The sequence below is a fragment of the Aulonocara sp. 'chitande type north' Nkhata Bay genome, linkage group LG19 (genome assembly GCF_057382095.1).
Source record: "Aulonocara sp. 'chitande type north' Nkhata Bay isolate Kocher_YH1m ecotype deep benthic linkage group LG19, A_spYH_male_GT1.1, whole genome shotgun sequence".
NCBI lineage: Eukaryota > Metazoa > Chordata > Actinopteri > Cichliformes > Cichlidae > Aulonocara > Aulonocara sp. 'chitande type north' Nkhata Bay.
The window spans coordinates 1,616,493-1,626,846 of NC_141362.1; the positions used below are offsets into that span (position 1 = coordinate 1,616,493).

At 39.3% G+C, this 10,354-nt stretch overlaps 1 protein-coding gene across 1 annotated transcript; it reads right to left on the reverse strand.

The window, feature by feature from the left end:
* Nucleotides 1-394: 394 nt before the first annotated feature.
* On the reverse strand, nt 395-9,972 carry gpr135 (G protein-coupled receptor 135). The gene is made up of 2 exons (XM_086275620.1): nt 9,278-9,972; nt 395-5,279 (listed from the first exon to the last, which is right to left on the reverse strand). The coding sequence occupies exon 2, from the start codon at nt 5,267-5,269 to the stop codon at nt 3,935-3,937; it is 1,335 nt and encodes a 444-aa protein (XP_086131746.1). The 5' UTR covers nt 5,270-5,279; nt 9,278-9,972; the 3' UTR covers nt 395-3,934.
* Nucleotides 9,973-10,354: the final 382 nt, after the last annotated feature.

Below are 10,354 nucleotides of genomic sequence, written 5' to 3' on the forward strand. Positions count from 1 at the left end.
TTAACTTAATCACCTTGTTAAATAATCAAGATTACAGTTTGTGTCCAAAATAATGATATTTGTGATATTTGCCATAAACAAAACATCCTTAAAAGTTCATAGGACCTAAGTCCTTTTCATCATGCTTATTTCATAGGTAAGGAGGTGAAAACTCTATGGTCCATTCTTCCACCTTTCCAGGCCTGATTTGACTGAGATGATTTGTTCATAAGGTATGATGTAGGATAACTTGAGATAGTAATCTTAATATAATTGAATTTATTTTAAGCTTGGCCAAGTAGTTAGTTTGTGCTGACTTAGAAATGTATATGAAAAAACATGTGAATTTAAGATATCAATTGTAACTGCCTTTTAAAGTTAACTTTAGCTATCAGGCTAGGGATAGGATGGACTAATATAAAGTTAAAGCAGTGATTGAGGAGTCAAGATGGCAGTTTTTAAAGGTTTATTTCCTCCTAGTTTAATGCTCTAGTTCAGACTGACATTTAACTTCAGGGAGAGCTAAAGCCAACATAACAGACAAAACATCCCTAATAGAAAATAAAAGGAACTTACCTAATTCCAAAGAAAACAAATATACAACCTACAACAATAACCTACCTAACCAGCACATAAACAGGAGAAAACAAGGATTCACAAAGCAAAGGCAGCTCTCCCCTACAGGCAGTCTGGCCACAGTCACATAAGATATACATACAATTCCAAAGGTATGTAAGCCTGCACACGTATGGCAGTCACAATGGCCAGAAGGACCAGAAACACAGCTCCATGGACTTTATATGGGGCTCTGCTGATTTCTGATTGGCTTGATTCAGGCAACAGCTCCTAATCAAGAGGAGGTGGCGCTTAGACAAAACACCAGACATTATTTCACAAAGTAAAAACTAATATCATCCTAGGGAATGTAACAGCAACTATTGTAATGTTACACGTCTAAAATAATTATGGGTTGGTTGTTGTATTTAATAGGCTTTAGTGTAGTACCAGTACTAATGGATGGTTTAGTAAGTTGATAAGGAAAAGCACAGCCACCCATTGGAGAAAGCGCCTTTCCTCATTTCATCTCATTCTTTCCGTCACTATCCATAAAGCTCATCACCATAGATTACGCTTGGTTCTCTCTTCACCATGACAGAGCAGTGTAACGTCTACGTCTCTGCTTTATTACTCCTTTCCAGTCACCTTTCTCACTCACTATGTGTTAACAGACCTCTCTGCATTGAATCATACTTGTTATTAATCTCTGTCTCTCTTCCACAGCACGTCTTTATCCTGTCTTCCTTCTCTCACCCCAACCAGTCGTGGCAGATGGCCCCGCCCCTCCCTGACCCTGGTTCTGTCTGAGGTTTCTTCCTGTTAAAAGGGAGTTTTTCCTTCCCACTGTCGCCAAAGTGCTGCTCATAGGGGGTCATATGATTGTTGGGTTTTTCTCTGTATGTATTATTGTAGGGTCTACTTTACAATATAAAGCACCTTGAGGCGACTTTTGTTGTGATTTGGCGCTGTATAAATAAAATTGAATTGAATTGAATTATGGCTTATGTTGGAGTCAAATTGTTAAATGTTGCCATTATTGTACTTAAATTTATAAGTCTTGGTTCAAACTGTAGGATCTGTTTCTGACCACCTCCCCAGCCAGTTTGTTGGTGGGGGAGGCTCTAGTGTTTTATTATGGGACATCCTAATGTGAGGGTTCTGTTTTCTTGTTTAGTAAACTTCCTGCTTTTATGACCTTTTTGGGGGCAGGAGGTCACAAAAACACACCCCCAAACACACACACTCACATGCACCTACACACACACACACACACACACACACACACACACACACACACACACACACACACACACACACACACACACACACACACACACACGGTTCATTAGTGTCAGTTGATAACTTTCCAAAGATTTGAATGAGCTCTTTCTCGACAGAGAATCTGGACTCTGCGGGAACTTATGCCAGGCTACTTTTTCAGGACTTTAGTCCCACTTTCAGGTGGATCTCTGACTTCCTGTTTGAGAGGAAGCAACAAAAGCAGAAAGCAGCACGTCATCATCTCTACTAAGACGATGCTGACGACCCCTCACATGAACTGTTTATCACATTGTCCTCTGGCAAGAGGCTGTTGTCCATCACTTCAGTTTCAGAAGAAGCCACTGATCTACACACACAGCGGATTAGAGCAGACATGCAAATATTGTTTTTATTTTAAGAATTTAAGATGCTTCAGTTTAGAAATTTAAAATACACAATTCCACACTTCTAGTGATTTAAAGAATGTGAGCTTTCAATATTCATTCAGATGGTTTCTGACTCTAAATTTTCTTTTGTCATTAGTCAGCTTTTTCTAATGTACTGTACATTTTAAAGGTGTCCAGCTACTTTCCAACTTCTATGTGAACTTTCAACAGTTCTGCACTTTTAGCTGAATGATTTGTATTTCAGCTCATTCAACATTTCTAACTTATCAGTTAGAAATTATTACATTTCAGCTCAAAACATTCATCTATCTATTCACACTGCATTTACTTCAGGAAATCAATTCTTTTGGTGTATATGAGAGTGGCATCACCATCATTAGAATACATGTAAGTATACTGTATTGAAATGCCGGTCTCTCACAAGGTAAGGATCATGTGTGACTGCTTTGTAACGCTGGGAACTAAAATATCTGAGTCAGGAAATAATTCAGAAATGCCACCTCATTTAAAAAAAAAAAAAAGTACACAAAGGCTACTAACAATGTAGCACATACACATTTAGTAACACCTCTTGATGCATCTCAATCATCCAGGTAAGTAAATCTCCAAAAGTTGATTCTGTTCATCTGGACGCTACGTCCAGATGAACAGAATCAACTTTTGGAGATTTAATAAGACCCTTTTTCTTTTCTTTAGTATTTTAATTTTATGGACTTTAAAACATCAGTATTTCAGAAGCTGTACCATCATTGTACACAAATGTTTGTAGATACCACATGCTGTTTAAATTTACAAGTGTGCATTATTCAGAAGTTCACATATTTTACCTTCGGAAAGTACTTTTGAGGTCAGTGTTACACCGGCTATAGCCGGTGAAGAGCTGACAGGCCACGCAACAGGAGGCTAATGCCTACTACCTATACTCAACTATCAATTTTATTATAACACTAAATTCATCACAAGAGAGGCTTAGAGGAGAAATCAGTCGTAGAATTATTTACTGAATATGTTGTGTTCACAATCTAGCAGGCTCACATTGTGGTTTATGAGCCATTGTTACTGCATGGCAGTAGTATGCCGCGTGTTAACGGGCGCATTAACAGGCTTCCCCAGAGTAGCAGTTTGATAGCCAGCTCTGTAATGAATATCTTTTTGAAGCATTTGTGGAAAAATGCCACAATGCTACTTCCTGGTCTGACTGACCTATCAGTGGCTCCAACTAAAGTCATGTTGGAGCCACTGATAGGTAGGGATATTAGGAGAGTGGCATCTAATTATGTTGCTTTAATATGCTAAACAAACAATAGACAATGTTAATTTGCTGGTGAGGACAGGGGAAATGACGTGAACAGTACATATGCTGTGTGGCACATTTAAGATTAAGGACAGATATAAAGATGTTCAAACTCAGACATGAGCTATTTTGCACCCTTTAGCATTCTGTGTCACAGAACAAGAACATACTCATTTCAGTCAGTTTAAATGAGTATGTTTGAGAGGACCTAATGGTATCATCCAAGATGATACTTGCACAGTGTAAATATGATCATTTTAGTATGAACAACTCAAATTATTCTTTGTGTTGTTCATACCTGGAGCACAATGTTAATCATAAACAGAGTTTTGGTCTCAGGAGTCATACACAGTATCAAGTCTTTAAAACAAATCTTGATTCATAGCAATAACACTTATGATGAAACCAACTCTTAGATAATGCAAACTCTACAATCTCAAAGGCTCGTGTCAGGTCTCTTTGTCTTTTGAGCGCCAACTGAGTTTGGCAGTGATGCAGTATTTTGCTGAGTGTCCTTACAGAAGTACACAGCAGGGTTTTTACAAGCCCACATTGACACTTCTCCTCCCCCTCCTGTTTTTCCAGGACTCGAAGTCAACAGCTGGCTGTTAAGCCCTGCGCGACTCAGGTAGCGATCTTTTATCCTCTCTGCATTGTTAAACCGGGCCTCGTGGTTCTGAGTTTGGCTGGAGAGGTATGCAGCAATATTTCTGGTCCGATAGCCCTCCTCTCTACTGCGTCCCAGTAACATGGCTATATTTGGGTTCCTCAGAGCATAGATCAGAGGGTTAATGGCTCCATTTGCCCAAGCTAGCCAAATGGCCACTGTGTCCATTGCAGGATTAAATGTGTAGTCCCCTATAGCAGTAACTAGCCCCATTAGACAATATGGCCCCCGGCAAAAAATAACGAAAACAATCATTATCAGAACTGTGGTGGCTGTTCGCATTTCACTGTAAAATCGAAGTAAGTATGCATATGTGGTCACAGGCCTGACTCGTATTTCTGAGAGCCGAACAGTCTTACAAATGTTGTAATGGCAAAAACACATCAGGCAAAAAGGCAATAAATAACATACAATGATCAGACAGATGCTATAAGCTGTTCCCATGAGTGAGGTGCCAGAGTGGAACACATACATGCAGTGGTAAAAACCTTGCTTGTGGATTTCTTTAGGTGTTCGGATTACCAGATACCAAGGCAGAGAGAAAATGACAGCAGTTATCCACACTGCAATCAATAACTGGGCTGCTTTCTGTCTGCCTATTTTAGCCTGTGGTTGTCTGACAATGGAATAGTACCTATCAAAGGATATCAAAGTCATTGTCAGGGTGGCGATAATACCAAAGCAGGTGTTCAAACACCCATTGGCAACACAGAAACGATCCCCAAACATCCAGACTCCATCCTTACTGAAAAGCATAACAAAAGAGAATGGCAGACACAAGACAGCCGTGAGGAAGTCCGATAGCGACAGCGACATGATAAAAGCATTAGTCACTGTTCGAAGTTGCCTGTGCTTGATGATAACGACGACAACTGCTGAGTTACCAAGACAGGAGAGAAGGAATACAGACAGCAGTATCAGTGCCTGAGCTGCCACTATGATTCCATGGAGAACAGAGTTACTCTCAGCAGCACTCAGCACAGACGGGTTTAGTTCCTGATGGGTACGACCAAATTCACTTCCTCTTTGGTCTTTATGGTCTGACAGGTTTCCTGTGGTTTGCACTATGGTCTCTGTAGCGGTAGCCATGAGGTTGGTCACCATGGAAATAACCCTAAAGAACAAGATGGAGAAATTATTGTTCAAAAAACTGTGGACACAAAGTTTTCACTGCTGCAACCAGGTTTCTGTAAGGCAGAGTAAATCGATGTGTTGATCAATTATTAATCATTTACTAACAGACTTGGAGGAGAGACCTAACATGTAATAATCCACATTTCACTGTTTTACTCTTTGGTTCAGATGTGGATACTGGATTTTTATGTTTAAGTTGTTTTTGCTGGTTTTTAGTTTGTTTTTTGTCTGTTTGGGAGCTGACACAGTCTCAATGGAGATGGGGTTTTGGGGGGGTAGCAGGAGGAGAGAAGCTGCATAGAGGCGTGTAAGGCTGAGTCCCAATCCAGCGACCGCACGCATTTTGAGACCTATTACGTCACAGCGTCGTGACGACGGCTCTCCCAATCCGAAGTGTACTCCAAATGCGCCGTCGATTTCCCCAAATTTGAAGTGTGTTCCGGTGTACACTTCGTGGTCCCATATATCCCACAATTCATAGCGCGGCGGCGGGTGTGGATAATTTTGCTGAAAAATACGGCAGACAGCTGAAGCGGAGCAGCTGAAGAGTAAACTTTTAAAAGTAAGTACTGAATATTATGTCACTTATTTATGTGCGAATGTTTAATAATGTAGAACATTAAAACATTCCTGTTGGCCACATGTCGGCAAAGTTATGTGACTTTAGCGATGTTTGTACTAACTTGGGTTTAATATATATTCTGAGGTAAGTTGATCTATAGTGTTACATCATATTCTATAAGGATGTTATGTGTTTGTAGACTTTCTGCCCAGTTTGACCCATTTAGCAGAAGTCAGCCTGTTTAAGGCTCTGATGTCTATTCTGTGTGACTTACAGCAGTTATGACATGGTCTGATTTTCTCACCCAATAAAGGAATATTTCATATATCAGTCTACTCTTCATTCTATCAGACACAGTTATCACAGCTCGTACATTTGCTTTTTACACATATGTCAGATTATTATTATTGTCAGATTATTATGATTTATTACTGCTGTAATAAATGAATATAATATTGGCCATATTATATGTAAGTGAGATTTGAGAAAAGTCAGATGACTTTAGTCTCATGAACAACATCAGCTAATTGTTATTTACTAACTAATCTTGAAATGACTGTTCAGCACAGAAATGAAGCCCAACAATCATGTTTTACAGTCCCGTGGTCTCAGCCTCAGATACTCAACTAATCACAGTGATGTCATAAAAAAAATGAATGAACAAAAAAACATTTTTCTCCTTCATTTCTGTCACACAAAGCTGTATGAAACGTTTCTTGCAGTTAGTATCAAGGTTGCTAGGCAACCTGAGCAGCCTGACGAAGGCCAGACCGTCCCATTTCACAAGCCTTGCACTTCCACACTTCTCATACTACAGCGTGCGGTCGCTGGATTGGGACACAGCCTAAGACTGAAACTCTGTTTCCTGGACTCTGGATAGTCATATTTTTTTTTATTCTTTTTTTGGGGGGGAGGGTCATAAATTTGGCCAGATTTCTAGAAATGAGAGCTGCTCCATCCAAAGTGGGATGGATGCCATCTCTCCTAACAAGACCAGGTTTCCTCCAGAAAGTTTCCCAATTATCTGTGAAGCCCACATGGTTTTTTGGAGACCACTCAGACAGCCAGCAATTTAAGGAGAACATGCGGCTAAACATGTCACTCCTGGTCTGATTGGGGAGGGGACCAGAGAAAACGACATTACTATTACAGAGCCTGTTGAAATAAACTGAATCTTTAGAGCAATTGATGAACACCTGTAGCAGAAATTGCCAAAGAAGAAATTGGAATTAGGTGTTAAGTATAAAATCTGCAAACAAGTGGGACCAGATGGTTTTCAAACTGAGTTGTATAATTAAATTTTTTTTTGTTAAAGCATTATATAAAGACTTTACACTAGTCCTGGTCAAACAAAAAACTGAGAAATGGAAGGCATGGTATATAACATTAATAAAAAACCAAAAAAAGCTTTTCTGTCTTTAGGTGCAAAGAAGGCCTTTGAAAGGTTTCACATGGCCTTACATTAGATCAACAAATTATTTTGTTAAATATAAAGAAATGTGAATAAAACTAATTAGCAACACTATAGTTTAATTTGATAAAAAAAATTCATGTTTAACAAGCGTTATTGTATTTTTGTTTCATCCCCTGGGTGAGCTGTTGTAAAAGGCCTGAATGTGTCACTACACCACTAATAGCAGTCAGTTCTAAGAATTCATATCAGTTCTGTCGATGCCGTTGGTTATCGGTGCTATTCCTTGTGTAAATGGAGTGCATCAGTAACTTTCTGCTCTCGATTCACTCAGTTGGCTGCTGCATTTTGGTGACAGTCTCATGAAAATTTGCACGGGTGTTTATTTCTATGAAGGCATAAAAGATGGAAAAGGCACACTATCCTGCAGGCCCGTCCTCAAAGGCAACTCTGTTAATGAAGGAAGGAAAAAAAAAGCCACATCCCTTGCTTCAGACACAGTTTTAGATTAGAGTCTCTATGTTGGTTTAATGATTGCTAAAGTAGCTGCTGGTAACTCATTTAATCGTGGTCTTTATTCTCACTGTCTCCAAGACCATCAACACGGGAAAGGAAACCACATGGACCACGCCACTGTTACACTGGCTGCTTAATAGTGGTATGGTCCATTTTGTTGGACATTTTTTGATTGTAAATAGCTCTGTGAGCACTCCATGCCTGCTGCCTTTCTGTCTTTACGTAAAAGCCATTTCAATAACGCTCCACAGTGACCTGCATGAAATAAAGCCCAGCTTTAAGGACTATGACCTCATTGAGTGGTTCTTAGATTGACTCCAGGAAAGCATCATCAGTACATATTCTTGCCGTTATAGCCTTCCTGTTATATGAATCTGTTTTAGCTGTTACACAACACAGAACAACTTCTTTACAAAAAATATGCACGATGCAAAAAAGAGCAATAAGGACACAATGTTTGGGATTGTGAACACACAAATAAACCTTTTTTGAAACCACAAGTTATGAAATTCATGAATTTAGTACAATTTAAAACCACACAGGTGATGTTCAAAACAAGAAATACTATGTTTCCAAGTAATATTCAGAATTTATTTAAGAATAGAGAGGGAAGGTACGGCGTGAGCAGAAAATGCAATTTAAAGCAGCCATGTGCAGCCAACGCTCTTAAAAACGTGCATATCAGTTTGTGGAGTGACTTTGTCGAACAGCCCAGACAAAGAAATTAAAGAAAGTAAAAATATTGCACAATTTAAGATAAATATAAGCAATACATATTTTATGTGTATAAAAATGAAAGATTAGGTATTCACGTTATGAGCTGTGCTATTGTATAGAATGAGAATATCATTATATTGGTGATATGAAAAAGTATTTGTCTGTAGGTTCAAAGATGTATCTGTACACATGGATGCACATCTATGCATTTGTATATGTATATTTGTATATAGTAACCATTTTAATTAAGAAATTGTCGACAAGCTTATCTGGATAAGCCTCCTGCTCCGTTTTGTTTTAGTTTTGTAGATCATTTTGTTTGAGATGTTTTGCATTTCCTTTCTTTGTTTATAAAGTTTATACAGTAAGAAAGAACTTTCTACAGAATCAAACTGGGATTCACTGTTTGATCAAAACTGTAAGATGCTAGTTCAAAGTGGAGCCACCTGTTGCCTGTTTTTATTTAATGCATTAATAAATACACATAATACACATTTCAAATTGAAATGCATATCTGTCGATGAGTTTGTGCTTCCCTCTGTCATTTTTTTGCTTCTTTTTTTTCATATTGGTAACTTTTTTTAAAGTATACCCCCGTAGCTACAGTGATTTGGAAAAGACATAACTTCTAAGGTAGTGTTGGAATATTAAAAGAAAATCTGTTTACTATACTACAAAGCTAGTTAGCAGTTGTACCCTTGTGCTATTAGAAACAAAATCTTTAATTAAACATCATTAAACTGAATATCAGCTAAATACGTTTAGTCCTCACCTGTTATCTTTTCCTCCTATCTGTTAAATAGGCGGACTGGTTCACAGCCTTGTACGTTTGAGGTGCAGCCATGTCAATAGTCTAAAGCTCGCTATTTGCTTGTGAAGTCTTTATTTGTTCAGTATTTTCCTCCTTTTACCTCAGTCGTTTTCTTACACTGTCCACACAAACAAGCGATGCCTTTGTGTTAGTCATTTCGCTCCAAACGCCAGTTATACGGATGTGTCCTGAGCTGTTTTCAGCAGAGTCCATCGAGCCTTTTCCTTGCTCTGATCCTTACAGCACACAGCAGGCTCCATATCCAGGAAAACCATCACACGTCCGTCCAAAAGCACCTACGAGCAGTCCTAGGCATGTGCTAGATCATGATGTTGAGATGTGGGCCTCTCCAAGCCTTTGTATGGAGAACAAATTCGGTCTATCTTCTTCTTCTATCACCGTTGTGTCCAGCGTCGCTATGAAAAAATTAACTCAAAAAATAAAATAAAATAAATCGTCGGAGGAAGACCACCGTAGCCATGTTGTTGGTTGATTTAAGGACGGTGTTAATAAACTGAGACCGAAGGCGCAATAAACGGACTGTAAACGAACAAAGCTTCAAGCGAGAGCAGGACGGCTCCAGCATCCATCGCGTCTCTCAGCTTCTCTACTATGACCCATCTCTCGCTCACTCACTCGAAGAAGCCACGCCTTGTTTGAACGTGCTCAAAACTTGGACCGACGTCTCATAAAGTTGCTATGGCAACCTGTGTGCGCTAATATTCCCTCACACCCACACACACACACACACACACACACACACACACACACACACACACACACACACACACACACACACACACAGATCTTGATAAAAGGGAAGAACGGGTGTTCGGCAAGGAGAGGATAGCAGGGGACTGAGCGCCTTGAATTAAAAACAAGAACATGAAACAATTTCTTAACCTTGATCATATGAGCTTCAGTAATGCAGTATAGCACTTTTCTTTTCACTTTGGTAATTCTGTATTTTATTTGTGGGCAAGTGTCCAAAAACCTGGACTGTCAGCAGACTTTTGCGGGGTCATCCGAAATAAGCAG